The sequence below is a fragment of the Borostomias antarcticus genome, assembly GCF_949987555.1.
Source record: "Borostomias antarcticus genome assembly, chromosome: 20".
Taxonomy (NCBI): Eukaryota; Metazoa; Chordata; class Actinopteri; order Stomiiformes; family Stomiidae; genus Borostomias; species Borostomias antarcticus.
The window spans coordinates 1,409,170-1,426,103 of NC_140253.1; the positions used below are offsets into that span (position 1 = coordinate 1,409,170).

Here is a 16,934-nt window from a genome sequence, read left to right on the forward strand (position 1 = left end):
AGACAGGTGAGCCTCACCAGGCGGTGTCCTCCATGAAGATCCCCTCCTTCTCCAGCTGCATGAACAGCTCTCCTCCTGGGGAGAGAAAACAGACCAACAACAACAACGACAGAGCATTATACAACAGCTAGTTCATTATACAACAGCTAGTTCATTATACAACAGCTAGTTCATTATACAACAGCTAGTTCATTATACAACAGCTAGTTCATTATACAACAGCTAGTTCATTATACAACAGCTAGTTCTGACCGCGCATTGTGATTTGCCAAGGCGCATTCAGAGACAGTGCCAACAACCACAACATACCGACAGGAAGGAAGGAAGGGAGGGAGGGAGGGAAGGAAGGAAGGAAGGAAGGAAGGAAGGAAGGAAGGAAGGAAGGAAGGAAGGAAGGAAGGAAGGAAGGAAGGAAGGAAGGAAGGAAGGAAGGAAGGAAGGAAGGATGCAGGCACGTGCATTCATAGTACATTTTTCTGCAGGCAAAATCTTTTTTCTATAAATAAATTCCTGTGGTGCAGAGCCTGCCCTGCCTGACAGATTTCGATTGAATCAAAATATCAGGTTGGAAAATAATTTGTTACTCTCTTGCTACCCCACCTACCCTCTCTCTTGTTTTCCTAGCTACCGCAGCGCGAAACAAATGCACGTGGACGCGACAGGCACTCGAGAGTCAGTCAGTCGAGTATGTCTTTTTGAGGCAGACACAGGCATATTACAGGTACAGTATGTAGCCACAGGCTAACATGAGTAAACATGTTCATTTTCATTTTATAGTGATATATTGATGTGCTTTACCTTTTGCTAGTACTGGCCCTAACGCGTCAATCAGTCTCTTTTTCTCTCCCTCATGAACAAAAGCGTCTGCTAAATGACTGTAATGTAGGCTAATATCACTCACAGCAACATAGGATATGCAGCTAGGTAGTTTGCTAGCTATTTATGGCTAGTAGTAGTAGCCTACTTTGTTAATTACATGACATATTTGCTAATTAAGGTAAAAATGTGCTGCGCACAACCTGAGTGCCCTTTTTAAACTTTGGCCGCCACCTCTCCAACATCCAGCATGGGGGACCCTGGACAGAGGGACAGATAAAGGCATAGCTAGACTCCAGACACACACTCACCCTCTCCCGTTCTCTCATCCCTTCACCCCGTCCTGCCATTCCTCCACCTTTCCCTCCATCTGTCACCACCTCTCCCCTCTCTTCCTCCCCCTCTCTTCCTCCTCCTCTCTCTCCATCCACTCACTCCCCTCACCAATGAGACACTCCAGTATGAGGTAGAGTTTGCCGCCCGTCTGGAAGGCGTACAGGAGGTCCACTATGAAGGGGTGTCGCACCGTCTCCAGGATCTCCCTCTCCGCACGGGTGTGCGCCGTGTCCTTCGCATTACACACTATCTTCGCCTGAGGAGGGAGGGAGGGAAGGAGGGAAGGAGGGAGGGAGGGAGGGAGGGAGGGAGAGATGGAGAGAGAGAGAGAGGGAGGGAGGGAGGGAGGGAGGGAGGGAGGGAGGGAGAGAGAGAGAGGGAGGGAGAGAGAAAGAGAGAGGGAGAAAAGACCACAATTAACAAGCGTAGTTTCAATCAATCAATACTTTATTTATATAACACATTTATATAGCACTTTATTTATATAGCACATTTATATAGCACTTTATTTATATAGCACATTTATATAGCACTTTATTTATATAGCACATTTATATAGCACTTTATTTATATAGCACATTTCCTGCTAATTGCAACGCGATGTGCTTTACAGAAACACAACATGAAACAATAACAGACAGATCAAAACAACAAACGAGGTGTTTAAAAGGCGAGATTAAATAGATACGTTTTGAGGTCTCGCTTGAACGTCTCCAGGGTCTCAGTCAATCTGAGGCTCTCTGGCAGAGCGTTCCCCAGTCTGGGGGCATAGTGGCAGAAGACTGCCTCTCCATGCCTCTTCGTCCTGCTGCTGGGACTGTCAGAAGTTCGGCACCAGAGGACCTCAGGGATCTTGCTAGTGTATATCTAGCATGTCAGACATATATTTTGGAGCACGGTTGTGGAGTGATTTATACGTAGAAGAATCTTAAAGTCTATTCTGAAGCTGACGGGTAGCCAATGCAGAGCCTTCAGGACGGGTGTGATGTGAGCCCTCCGTCTGGATTTTGTAAGGACTCGTGCCGCGGCGTTTTGTATCATTTGCAGACGATTGATGGTTTTCTTTGGTAGGCCACAAAAGAGGGCATTGCAATAGTCCAGTCTGCTGGTTATAAATGCATGCATAAGTCTTTCAGTGTCGGCCTTTGAAAGGAAGGATTGCACTTTTGCCATGTTTCTTAAGTGATAGAAAGATACGCTAGTTATGTTATTGCGCATTGTGTTGCCTCTGGGTATGAAATGCGCTATACAAATAAAGCTTTGATTGATTGATTGATTGATTGATTGACATGAGATTCAAAGTTGAGATCAGAGTCGAGTATGACACCTAGATTTCTAACCTGGTGTTTGGTGTTTAGTGCCAGTGTATTTAAATATGTAGATAATCTCCCTCTTTCTGTTTTCATCAACATACATACATACAACATACATATCAACATACACAGACTCAAGATCTGTATATGAGCCATGTATATGTATCTGGTTCACACAGACTCAAGATCTGTATATGAGCCATGTATATGTATCTGGTTCACACAGACTCAAGATCTGTATATGAGCCATGTATATGTATCTGGTTCACACATGCTAGGAATGTGACCAGGGTGAATACGCTGCTGTAGACCACACAGGACAGGGGACGGGACGGGACAGGACAGGACAAGACAAGACAAGACAAGACAGGACAGGACAGGACAGGACAGGACAGGACAGAATAGACAGTGCAAAGACATGACAGTGCAAATGCAATACAAAAAAACAGTGCAACTGATCTATTGTCTCAACAGCAATATCAATACTATCAATATCAATACTATCAATATCAATACTGTGACATGAACCCCGTGGACCCAAGCGTGTCTCTAGCAATCGGAAACGTACCTTTTTTAGGACCTTCATGGCAAATATTTTCCCAGTTTGTGGACCCTGAACCTTTCGCACCTGGAAGACCTGAGGAACAAGAGGTGGTGGTCGTCGTCATGACAACGGGATGAGTTAGCGTTCTAAGCTGGTCTAAGTGGGTCCGGTCATCCGACCCGAAAAACACACAGAGATGCTAGACGTGCATGTACTCACACACACACACGCACACACACACACACACACACATATTTAACACATACATTAGCGCACGCACACACATATTTAACACATACATTAGCGCACGCACGCACGCACACACACACACACATATTTAACACATACATTAGCGCACACACACACACACACACACATATTTAACACATACATTAGCGCACACACACACACCTTGCCATAGCCTCCCTTCCCCAGGACAGTGAGCAGCTCGAAGCACTCAGGTCCCACTCTCTCACTGTCCCTGGTCACACTGGTCAGCTCCACTTCCTCTATCTGCCCTCTGGGAGGAGGAGATGGGGAGAGAGGAGAGGAGAGAGGGGGGAGAAAAGAGACCAGACAGCATGAGAGGGAGGAGAAGGAGGGAGGGAGAGAGGACAAAAGGAGAAGGTAAAGATGTGATAGAAGAGTATGGATGTGTGAGCTCATACTGATTGATACAGGAGACAGAAGGACTACTTACTCCTCCTCCTCTGTCTCTGTCACAGTGAAGTCACAGACATCATCCTACACAGAAAGAAAATATTTTTATCAGAATACAACACCAACTATGGGCTTGCCCAGTTGGGTAAATACAACTAATAAAGTGGTGGTGCCGGTGCAACGCAGAGATGTGTGACGGGTTATCAAATCGAGTGACCAGTGAAATCCAACAAGTTGACAGCCGAGAAAAGCTCACCTCCGCATCGCTCACGTCCTCAGACTCGATGTCAATATCGAAGACCCCGGCCATTCTGCAAGAGAAAGGACAGCCAGGTCTGGCGTGAGCTGATAGCGTTGCATGCAACTTAACGGTGCGTTTGTGGTCGGAGGTGGCAAGTCGCAAGTGGCAAAATACCTGCCTCCGACCTGTGTGCATTCGAGCTATATACCATTATATCACAGTTACCTAGTTATATCTATATACCATTATATCACAGTTACCTAGTTATATCTATATACCATTATATCACAGTTACCTAGTTATATCTATATACCATTATATCACAGTTACCTAGTTATATCTAGTGCATTCGAGCAACTGGGGGCTGAGAAACATATCCGAATTTGCGACGAGGAAGTGTGAGTTCATGAGGTGTTTTATTTAATCATTCCTAGTAGCAAGTCGCAATTTGCCACCTCCTAGTTATAAACGAACGCACCCTAACTACTGATAGCGGTAGCAGTACGTGTCCCACCCCAGAGCACATGGCAGCTGTCAAAAACCGACCCATGCATGGAGCCGTCTTACTACCCTAGCCGGGATCTCTCACGTTAGTCTGGGTCACACTTAATGCGTTTAGGAATGGCTTATTAAAATGCAAATCCTCTCTAAAACAGGGTGTTAGCTCACTCGCTATGCTAGCTAGAGACAGCCGCGTTAACCATAACCTGACTCATCATAACGTCAACAAGCATGATGCTAATGCTACCCTGTAGTTAGATAGCTGACTTGGCTAAAGTGTCATCTAAGATAAAAGTTTGTAAACTAATAGAATATGAGACGAGGATCTAGTTGGGTGTCGTTAGTTGTGTGCCGCAGTATTAAAATATAAATCGATCAACAGTCACAGATGTGTGATCATGACATGTGTTTTGACAGCTAGCACTAGCTAGCTACATGCTAACGTTAGTATGCTACCCAGGGTAACCCGTATTTCTCTGGTTCCCACTATGACCCTGGGAACATAGGGAGACTCCCTACCTAACCTACCTACTGCTACTTTAGGATTTCAATTGAGCATACAGTACCTTCATTCGTGGCCCGAAATTACTTATGTTTACGCCCCGATCGCTGTATAAAAAAATAAAAAATAAAAAGTAACGTTACTTATGGCTGATTTAGAATCACGACGGTGTCTTGAGTTACAAATATGTCCTGTTAATCTCCTCTGCCCTCGTTCGCGTTGGTTCGTTGATGTTCGTTGATGTTCGCGTTGGTTCGTTGATGTTCGTTGATGTTCGTTGATGTTCGTTGATGTTCGTTGATGTTCGTTGATGTTCGCCTGCTTGTTTTTCTTGGCGAGCCGAGACCGACCCTTTACCAGTTTACGTCATCGAGAAAAGGTGAGAGTTGGGTCATTAAATTAAATACTTCTCTTTCAGGGAGAAATCAAATGTAGGTGATGCAAATGCAAAATAAATGCAATTTAATTATTTAAGCTAAAAAAAAAAAAGTTTTACATGGCGAGATTTCACCTATGAGAATGCATAGACAGCAGTTTGTGTTGTGTGACGTGCTATAGTTAAAGGGATAGTTCACCCAAATAGCCTAATAATAACTGTCCAGATCCATGCAAGTCAGCCCCGTGTAGAAGTCCTGGAGGAAAGGTGTGGGTCAAATGTGTCTCCGCATACAACCCCCACCATCACCTGTTCTCCTGGTTGGATCAGTGCAGAAATGACTGCTTCCTTTTGGAATAATATGGGGGTCACACTCCAGTAAAGAAACAAAACAGACTTCAGCACATACTGTATACATATCCATTTATATTTATATTTCTAAGGGGAATGGTTTGTTGTTTTTTTGTTTTGCATCTGTGGTTCTTTCATCTATTCTAAAGAACTGAGGACATGTTGAGGCTTCACCTACAGGGGAAGTAGAGGTGTGACTGTTAAAGTGTGTGTGTGTGTGTGTGTGTGTGTGTGTGTGTGTGTGTGTGTGTGTGTGTGTGTGTGATCACATTTCCTGCCCATATGACCCAGATGCTGTAAGTTTCAATCTGAGTGATGTACATTGTGTGTGTGTGTGTGTGTGTGTGTGTGTGTGTGTGTGTGTGTGTGTGTAAAGAGGAAGAGGGGCATCTGAGTAAGAATTGGTCGTTTACTGTGAAATAGAAAACAGGCTACATAACATCCAGTAGCATACAAGCTACTACAACACTGTTTAGAGAACCAAACAGTCTGGGAATGAATGTTCTGTGGTTTACCTGGACCGTGGGTGAGTAGGCCTGTTTGTTCATCACCCGTTAGTGAGTAGGCCTGTTTGTTCTGTGGTTTACCTGGACCGTGGGTGAGTAGGCCTGTTTGTTCTGTGGTTTACCTGGACCGTTGGTGAGTAGGCCTGTTTGTTCTGTGGTTTACCTGGACCGTTGGTGAGTAGGCCTGTTTGTTCATCACCCGTTGGTGAGTAGGCCTGTTTGTTGATCACAAGAAACCTTTTGTTGTGATTTTGTTTCCTTGAGAACATTGTGTCCAGTTTTACCAGTTACACCAGTTTTTAAATCACTGCACTGGTTACCTGTTAGTTTTAGAATAGATTTTAAGATTGTTTTATTAGTCTATAAGTCATTACATAATCAAGCACCTAAATACATATCAGATATGCTTTTAAAATACATACCCAGTACTGTGGGTCCCTCGGGTCCTCTGGCACTGAGCTTTTACTGCTTCCTAGAGCCAGGGGTAAGAGGCCTGGGGAGGTCCTAGAGCCAGGGGTAAGAGGCATGGGGAGGTCCTAGAGCCAGGGGTAAGAGGCCTGGGGAGGTCCTAGAGCCAGGACTAAGAGGCATGGGGAGGTCCTAGAGCCAGGACTAAGAGGCATGGGGAGGTCCTAGAGCCAGGACTAAGAGGCCTGGGGAGGTCCTAGAGTCAGGACTAAGAGGCCTGGGGAGGTCCTAGAGCCAGGGGTAAGAGGCCTGGGGAGGTCCTAGAGTCAGGACTAAGAGGCCTGGGGAGGTCCTAGAGCCAGGGGTAAGAGGCCTGGGGAGGTCCTAGAGCCAGGGGTAAGAGGCCTGGGGAGGTCCTAGAGCCAGGGGTAAGAGGCATGAGGAGGTCCTAGAGCCAGGGGTAAGAGGCCTGGGGAGGTCCTAGAGCCAGGGGTAAGAGGCCTGGGGAGGTCCTAGAGCCAGGGGTAAGAGGCCTGGGGAGGCAGCCTTCAGTTCTGATGCCCCCGGCCTTTGGAACACCCTGCCAGAGGACCTGAGAATGTCTGAGACCGTGGTCATTTTTAAGCGAGATGTTAAAACATACCTTTTTAATATTGCTTTTACCACGTAGCTTCACTTGTTTTAATAGCTTGGTGCTCTTAATTTGCATTCTGTTTTTATAATTTGTATTCTATTTTACACTTTCTTTTCATTTTCAATGCATTTACTTTTATTGTTTCTTTTAAAACTGTTTTCACTGTGTTTATATGATTTATGTTTTTATCTTTTTCCTTTTATGTAAAACACTATGTGCTACATTGATTTGATTTGTATGAATGGTGCTATAGAAATAAACTGACACTGACATTCCGCAGTAGAACAATAGAATATAATGAAAATAGAAGAAAAAATAGACAAGAATGGAATAGAGTTAAATAGAAACATTTCACTGGACTGCCATTTTCCTCTGCGCAGGCGTCATCTCTGTGTTCCGCTGGTCCGTGGGGGCGGTTCTGACAGAGGTCCAGGTGGTCCAGCCCGGAGGCTCAGCCATCGTAGGTTAGTATTGTTATTTATCCATTTATTCATTTGTCATGTGGCAGTTGACCTACATTTTTCTCACTTTGAAGATTTCAAAACCATAAGACAACATCACACCTTACTACACTCCAAACCAGTCTAGAAGAATCATCTGAAAAATGTTACAGGCTTTTGAGCTCTAGAAGGTTCCGCTTGGAACCCAAAATGTTTTTTTCTGACCTGAAAAGGTTCTATATGGAACCTTACTGACCTGAAGAGGATTCTATTTGAACCTTTTTTTTTTCAGAGGATTGTCACAAACGTTTTTATGTACAGTAGCACCCTTTTTTGAGTGTACAGTACGTGTAACCCGTATTTATATTCCGCATATTTTATATATATTTTCGATAGGTTACTTTGAAAACTGCTTTTAACTTTTTAGTCTTTATTATGTGTGATAGTGTCATCCACAATAGTAACTATGCATTGAAAGGACTGGCACCAAAGTACACTCTTGTACACTGTAGAGGTGACGTGACAATAAACTAACTTAACTTGAACTTGACTTGAACTTGCGCTTAACTCTGTGTCCCTCCTGTTGACGTCAGCGTGTGAGATCTCCTACCACTCTGAGACCAGCTGGCTCCGGCAGCGCGCCCAGCTCAGCCCTGAGGTCCTGCTGCAGGCCTTCCTCCAGGACGGCAGGACGTCCTACCGACACCGCGCTGACGCACGCTTCCAGGCGGAGACGGCGGGCCGCTCGTTTGCCCTGAGGATCAGAGCTGTGGAGCCGGCCGACCCGGGGCTGTACTACTGCCTGGGCCTGGTGGACAAGGTCACCAAGGTCGGCAGAGGAACCAGACTGGAGGGTGAGTGAGGGGGAGTGTGTGTGTGTGTGCGAGTGTGTGTGTGTGTGTGTGTGTGTGTGTGTGTGTGTGTGTGTGTGTGTGTGTGTGCGTGTGTGTCTTCATGACATGACATTCTCAGTGAGTGGGTCTGGGGAAACAGATTGGTCATCAAGAAATTACTGTATATTTCCATTGTTGAAGAGTAAATCAATTAAGTCAAATTAATCATACAATTAAATAATTAAAATAATGTCAATGCAATATCAAGCTTGTTCTTGTCTTGTATGTGGAGCCTCTCAGTGTGTGTGTGTGTGTGTGTGTGTGTTACTGTGTACACACTAAATGCTGTGTGTTAGGACTACTGGGAATATGTATCTGTAAGCGGGAAACTTTGCCACTTCACTTAATCTCCATCTCTGCTTTTCTCCATTCTTTGACCCAGTTGTGGAATCTGTGGTTTCAGCCAATCACACACCGGCCAAGGACCATGGTAAGTAAGGGACCCCCGTCCCCCTAACCCCACCCTAACCGCACACCCCCTACCCCCCTAAACCCACAGTAACTACCCCCCTTCTCAACCCACACTCCACCTGCAGTCTAGCCCCCTAACAAGCTGCTAAATAAATGTTATCTTGTTGTATATAGTGTGAGATGGACGAGATAGTACTGTATGTATGATCTGTTTTCATGGTTGAGACCAGTAGCTCTGCCTCATCTCTGGATTATTCCAAAACGGGGGATTAACTAGTGGAGTTCACAGCCTTGATCTCACTTCATCTCTTTGTCACCTTTAGCTTCTTCCACGGAGGAACCAGGCGCCGTCAGGCTGTCCTACGCCCACCTGCATGCTGCCGCCGTGGGCCTGGCGGTGCTGGGGATGACCCTGGCCGTGGTGGTCACCCACCTGAAGACCAGGACCACAGAGACCACAGTCTGAGTAGCGACGCAGTGAAGCCTGTGACAGTGGTGCCGGGACTAGCTGTCTAAAGCGGTGTTTATGTGAGGTTGTTATGCGCATTGGCAAGTCAGAGGACCAGAGATGGAACCCAGTGTGGGCTAGCGAGGGTGGAAGCGATACTGACGGGGGACAGTGAAACCTGTGACACGGGGGAATTCACAGGGGGGGTTTTTTACGTTTTTTTTTTTTTTTTTTACAGTGGGCTTTGAAGACTATCACATTGCATAATATATGAATTGTATGCAGTATTTGATTTTGTATTCACCTTTTTTAACAGACATTTTAGTATTTGATGTTTTCAGATTTGACTCTGGGTCATTAATGTATGTAAAATTGTGTAAAATATTTGCATACACAGTTAAACAAAAGTATTATTCTTGATTTTGCAAAAGTATCATTTTTGAATTGTTGATAAAATAATACTTTTATAGACACTATCTGTCAGCATGATCCCCACCCTCACATCCTTTAAATAAAACAAAATAAAAAACCTAATAAATAGATATTTTATGTAGGCTAGGCTACTGCATTATTGACTTTCTGAAATGTGAAAAGAACTGAAGACTGAATAAAAAATACTATGCAGAATAATTTATTTGTAGGCTACTGTCATGTCAAATGCCATTTCCTTTTAGCCTACAATTGTAAAGTAGGCCTATGCACACGTGACAGTCATGCTGTGAACGTCTGTTCTGGACACTCATGCCATGAGCACGATGCATGGCCGAAGATATCACAATAACCTGCGGTATTTCACTTGTAACAACCTATTAACAGTCCAGTGTTGGCCCTCAGGTAATTTCAAATATGCCCAGACAATATTTTTGTTGTTTTGGGGTGAGTTAATTCAAAGTGCTATAGCTCATTGTAGAAGTCAAGCTAGCAAACATGTCGGATAACGTTAGGCTAGCTGGTAAAGTAATAATATCCTAGTTTGCGAAGTTTCACATCAGTTTCGGTAACTTAAACTCCACTTAATTAACGTTATAGTCTGTGGTAGGTGAAGTGGCACCATGTGCACTACCGTTATTTAGGCTACTCTGCTTTTCCCAGGTGTGCATGTGGACGGTGCATGGGGAGGTAATTACACAAATTATTCCTGGGGGTCTAGTGTATAGGATTCGGTCCCGGTCGATTACCGGTCAGGGAACTTCATTTTTATGGTTTCTTCAGTAAAGTTTACAGTCATAACGGTGTGGAGGTGCTACTGTAGCCTCATCGTGAGGCCACTCTGATCTCGCGAGTTCACTTTCTGTTTCTGTCCGCAGATCATCAAGGTGATCTCACGAGGTTAGTACTAATGTGCCATCTCCAGCCTAGGCCTACTGTGTTAGCCTACTGTTTTTGTTTGTCTGATTATGTGTGATTTATTTTGATACGTAACTGACGTGATTAAGCCCGGCTAGCTCAGTCGGTAGAGCATGAGACTCTTAATCTCAGGGTCGTGGGTTCGAGCCCCACGTTGGGCGGTGCTTTTTCATTATGAGTGGCGTTGTCCAAATCTGATATGTTCACCTGTAGTCGATCATGAACATCCGGGTACTATGTTTTCTACATTAAAATGTTCAGTACCTTGTATCTATGGAATACCAAATGTGCCAATATTAAATAAATAAATATCCCTTCATTATATAAATAATCATATGTATAAATACAGGAATATAAATAAATAAATAGGTAAATTGTGAAATCGCTAAATAATTAAATAAAATACAAACAATTAATATGAAATATTATTTCATAATGTATGTTTTATTTCATATTTCACATTTTATTTTCAAATTGCACTTTTTATTTATTTCATAATGGTACTTTTCCAAAGGACACTTTATTTCATAATGTCACATTTATTTATTTCATGTTGACTCTTTTCATAATGACTGCTTATTTATTTCATGTTGACTCTTTTCATAATGACTGCTTATTTATTTCATGTTGACTCTTTTCATAATGACACTCTTTTCATAATGACGTGCTTATCTGTCAATCAACGCGAATAGGGCTGGACCTATTTGCTGATTGGCTAATCCTCTGCAATTGATTACTCAGCCTGGGGCCTCATATATCACTGAGGTACGCCTTCTTTTACACGGTCTTTTCCGCGATTTCAGGCGTACGCCATTCCCCCCCCCCACATTGCGATCTATCAAGCCAAAAGGGCGGATATTTAGTCGCCTTTCTACGCGCTTTTGTAGGACACCTCTCAACTTGTGGTACCGATTTACACGGGTTTCTACACCCTTTTTGAACACAGGGGGAACTGGCGACGCAGGGGGTGCGTCGGTGAATTAGCCTACACTGTTTGATGGAGAGAAGAAGAGCGAGAGTTTATGAACGCACAATCATGTAAGCTAATAGCCCAATTCAGCACAAACATATATCGCAATGCAAGATCGTATCCTCTAACCGGCTCATTAATGGTCCGATATGGATTTGTTCCCCAAACTTAACCTATGCGCACACCTAATGCAGGCACTCCATCAAACGGCAATAATTGACCAATTAGATTGTCATTAATATGTGATCATGTGGACCTGTTTGCTGTTTGGTAAGCATATAAATGACAGTCCTCCTGTGCGTAATGCGAGCCTAAATGAATCCGGCGCTACTCGGCCTACTGGCCGAGATAGAACTCCAAAGAGGTGACGGCGATGGCGACTGCACCCACATAAGGGCACCATCATTGAATGAATACGTCTATGTGAATCGCAAAAATGTGCACACTATAAATACCCAAATCATATGTGACGCCGACATGCTCATCACAAGTGTAGTGGCACGGTGGCCTGGCTCCACGCATGACTCATCCATCCTGGCGCACAGCAGGGTAGGGGCTAGACTGGAGGCAGGCGCTGCGCGTGACGGCTGGCTTGTTGGTGTGTGCATAGCCAAGATATATTCTTTTTCTTCTTTACTTTAATCTTTATTAGCATTTTCCATCTATACAACGACAATACAATAAAACATAAAAACTTACAATAACAGCTTATGGGTACTTCCATCCATGCAGCTTTTTTCTCTTAATCAAATATTACAATTTCAATATTAGTGGTATCATCACACTTCCTTCTATAATCCATCCATTTTTCCCATCTCCCTTCAAACTGTCCTTCCTGCATCCTCAATGCATGCGTGAACTTCTCCCTAACATAAATCTCTTCCACAACACCCAGCCACTGCTCCTTGGTTGGGGGGTTCCACCTTATACCAAGCGCTCATTATTGTCTTTTTACTAGCAACCAATAGTACTTTCACTAGGTATCTGTCCCCTCCTTGTACATCATCCTGTGTTATGTTTGCCAAGATATATATTCGAAATGGAGAGTCAAGGGGTAGTGTTACTGTTAATTTGACACCCTCAGGAATCAGGATGACACTAGCCCTAAATGGCATCGTCAAAATCAAGAGGTAGGGCTAGTGTTAGGTCTAAGGGAAGAATTGGGATTCAGCCATTCTTACATTCAGTTCAATAACCATTCGGGATTATAAACGTTTTTTAAACTAAACTAATCAAAACATGCAACTATACAACAAACAAAGTTTTACCTTGAAATGAGATTCTTTTCTCCCCCAGACCAGCTGCTCCAAGTTGGATTTTAACAGCTTTGCTGGGTATTTTGTCTGTTAAATGATCACTTAAACAAAAGAATACATGGGTGTAGCTGATTCGTGGAGCCTTTGGAGCTGGTGGCCTGATAGACGACAGTGGCGTAGAGGGCCTTCTATTGTACGGAGCAAACAGCCTCGCCACTTCAGCTTCAAAATGTGGGGGAAAATACATTACAAGTTGTTATGATGATGTATTGAAGAAAAGGTGCAACATCTGTACAGTACTACTGTATTTATGCATGGATACATTAGCCTAAATAGTGGCATGTAAAGATCCCATTTGAAAAGTGTTAGCTAGCAAGCCCAAGGTCCACACATCACAGCCTCACGTCAAACTCGTCTCCAAAAGCCAGACCTATCTAATGCTGGCACAGTGTAGAAAGGGCTATGCAAGACTAACTTTCTAAAAAGTACATGATACGAATGTTCAATGAACAGGTCTAGACCAACCATTATATTGCTATGGTGTAGTAGTATTTGTTGCTAGACTGTACCTTGAACAGGGGTTCTCAGGCTAGGAGCTGCAGCGGCCGTCGGACTACGGACAGCAGCGGCAGTCGTACTAGGGACAGCTGCGGAGGTTGTCTGTTCCAAGCGGTTGGCTAATTCCCGCAGTAAGTCTGGGGTTGATTTCTCAGCAGCCATACCCCCTCTTTCTTCTTCTGGTAATGGTGGATCGCAAAGTACACATTTATTAACATTTGTACATTCTAGAAATCAGATCATAATTAGCTAACGTTAGAGGCTGTAACCCCCTTAACCCCATGCTAGTCTCGCCTCCCAAACGTCAGTGACGTTAGCCTAGCTAGCTAACGTTAGCTCTCTAACCCCATGCACCATCCAGTCAAAATACAACATTTGATGCAACATATTGAACACGATGTTATATTATTTACCATGGGATTTCACAGGATGCTGCTTGTTAACTGAGTAATGTTAGACCGACACAGTTCACTTGCTTATTCGACAAGCGGGCCACGCAGGGTGGGGGGGGGGGGGGGGGGGGCTTACCAGAAGTCGACTCGTCTCGGTGAGCTGTTGCTTTGGTCTGTACCATAGGTAACCATGACGACATTATGAAATGTCCTGTCATTATGAAAAGATTCAACATGAAATAAATAAGCAGTCATTATGAAAAGAGTCAACATGAAATAAATAAGCAGTCATTATGAAAAGAGTCAACATGAAATAAATAAGCAGTCATTATGAAAAGAGTCAACATGAAATAAATAAGCAGTCATTATGAAAAGAGTCAACATGAAATAAATAAGCAGTCATTATGAAAAGAGTCAACATGAAATAAATAAGCAGTCATTATGAAAAGAGTCAACATGAAATAAATAAGCAGTCATTATGAAAAGAGTCAACATGAAATAAATAAATGTGACATTATGAAATAAAGTGTCCTTTGGAAAAGAACCATTATGAAATAAATAAAAAGTGCAATTTGAAAATAAAATGTGAAATATGAAATAAAACATACATTATGAAATAATATTTCATATTAATTGTTTGTATTTTATTTAATTATTTAGCCATTTCACAATTTACCTATTTATTTATTTATATTCCTGTATTTATACATATGATTATTTATATAATGAAGGGATATTTATTTATTTAATATTGGCACATTTGGTATTCCATATGTATCATCCATGGAGAGCAGAAGTCTCCTCGTTATGAAGGCGTGGAAGGGAAGAGTTTATTTATGATGTATGGTTTATATCCAACATGTTTTGTTATTAGAGTTTCTTCGTTTTTCAAGGTTAGACATGATCCATTCGCGGAATCATGTGCCGATGGGTCGTGAGGAGAGAACGGGACAGAAAACACAAATTACTAAAGCAGAGAATGAAAAATGAAGAGGGAAACAAAAGTACTACCGCCCGAACAGGGACTTGAACCCTGGACCCTCAGATTAAAAGTCTGATGCTCTACCGACTGAGCTATCCGGGCTCTGAAAAAGGTTGAAGAGCACTTCCTTTTGTCTGCCGACAATATAGAGCGGTAATATGTTATTGTGCAGCTATCGGTGGCTTCGTTGCTCTGTGAATGCTCTATGCATTTAGCAGTGTCTCTTCCGGATGATCAATCGCATACTTTGCTCGTTAACAGTGGAGAATCAAGCCATAGTAGCAATATAATTTACCTGCGATGTTTAAGCAAATCCAAAGTATCAGTAAACATGTCCGCGCCACTCTCGTGAGCTAATACAGAGTATAACTATCTGTGTTTGAGTATTCGGTGTGTGCTGTGTGTGAGAGCATTTTGTTGAGCCAAATATAGTTGGTAGCTCGTTCATAGATCATGTGCCTGTAGTGTTCACTTAGCGTGCTCTAATAATATACAGCGTGCTCTAATAATATACAGCAATGGGACCCTGTTCGCCAATGTCATGGGTGAATAGTTTCAGTTAAGAAAAATGAAAAGGAAGCAGGCCCCAGCGAGATTTGAACTCGCGACCCCTGGTTTACAAGACCAGTGCTCTAACCCCTGAGCTATGGAGCCCTGTTCTGGGAAGGCAGACTTAAAGGGTCATTATAATCATTCCAACCTTTCTGTTGATGGCGTATGAGATGATGTTCTGCCAAGTTATATACCGGGTTTTGTTAATTCATTCTTACCCCAAGAGCCTACGACAGAATCCTTTTCGCAGATCATGCCCGTAATGTATTCCTACAAATAATTATTGGGCTTTCTTGTTATGTGGTTAGCGAAGCGAGCTGGGGGTGTATGTTTTCATACTTACTGGCGATAGTAGCCTCGTCTATTTTGTCAACATTTTGACCTGCAGGGGCTTTTTCAATATCTATCACTAGAGGGCGATGTAACACTAGCCTACATTGGACCACTACAACCTACAACCCCCTCTGGCGCGGTGTATTTAATAGTCTGGATGTTTTTGCATGATGGCTCATACCAGTGATGATGGCAGCCTCTTGAATTTCAAAAGTGAATATTTTATATATTTGGCCAGCCTGCTACAATTACATTTTAATTCCATTAGGCTATTATATCGTAGATTTGCCGGACATACCTATGCCACGTTAAGTCACTTTATGTTGATGTAGATGTTGATGTGTTGAAGCCAATTAAAGGAGTAGTAAAGGGAAAATGCATGTTTAGCCCTGTTTTAAGGTTACTTATGATCATATACAATGGTTCAGATAAAAACGTTGACAAAACTAGCACTTTTGAGAAAGTCTGATAATTGCTCTACCACCGTTTAGGTCATACAATGGGTGGGCACCTTGAAAACTCTCGATTTCAAAGACAAGAAGCTCACCGAGGGGGTAATTGGTGTCCGTTGGTGTTCTGTCATCAAATTCGCCGCAAAGTATGAATCCTGTAGGGTTTTATTGATCATTTTATGAAATCCATTGACTTGTATTGAAGCGACCGTTGTAGATGTGTAGATCAATCCGCAGAGGGGATTCAGGAAGCGGAACTACTTACGGTAGCTATTGTTATTGTTTATGTTGCTAGGCTACCTAGTTTGCGGAAGTTTACACACGTATGTGCTGCGACTAAATAGTTCTATGCTAAATATTTAAAAAAGCTTTTCCAGATGAACTAGAATAGCCTACTTTATGCCAACTAACACCTCGGTGAGTTTCATGTCTTTGAAATTGAGAGTTTAACATGTTTTTTGAATGATTTTTCAAGGTGCCCACCCACACCCATTGTATGACCAAAACGGTGGTAGAGCAATTATCAGCCTTTCTCAAAAGTGCTAGTTTTGTCAACGTTTTGATCTGAACCATTGTATATGATCATAAGTAACCTTAAAACAGGGCTAAACATGCATTTTCCCTTTACTACTCCTTTAAATTGTGTAGTCGTTATAATCCCCATTGCCCCGGGTAATGACTGTCGTCTGTAGACCAGATTTAAAGAACTCTT

At 42.9% G+C, this 16,934-nt stretch overlaps 1 protein-coding gene across 1 annotated transcript in view; it reads right to left on the minus strand.

Moving 5' to 3' along the window:
* The window catches only part of LOC311322345 (ribosomal protein S6 kinase beta-2-like), an 8,647-nt gene extending 3,590 nt beyond the window's left edge, over positions 1–5,057 (minus strand). Inside the window, exons 1-7 of the mRNA XM_084454412.1 lie at positions 4,978–5,057; positions 3,926–3,980; positions 3,710–3,753; positions 3,421–3,529; positions 3,034–3,102; positions 1,261–1,408; positions 23–75 (exon numbers count right to left, since the gene is read on the minus strand). Of these exons, the coding sequence (XP_084310538.1) occupies positions 23–75; positions 1,261–1,408; positions 3,034–3,102; positions 3,421–3,529; positions 3,710–3,753; positions 3,926–3,979 (477 nt within the window). The 5' untranslated portion in view covers position 3,980; positions 4,978–5,057. The remainder of the gene's footprint in view (positions 1–22; positions 76–1,260; positions 1,409–3,033; positions 3,103–3,420; positions 3,530–3,709; positions 3,754–3,925; positions 3,981–4,977) is intronic.
* Between the last annotated feature and the right edge of the window lie 11,877 nt (positions 5,058–16,934).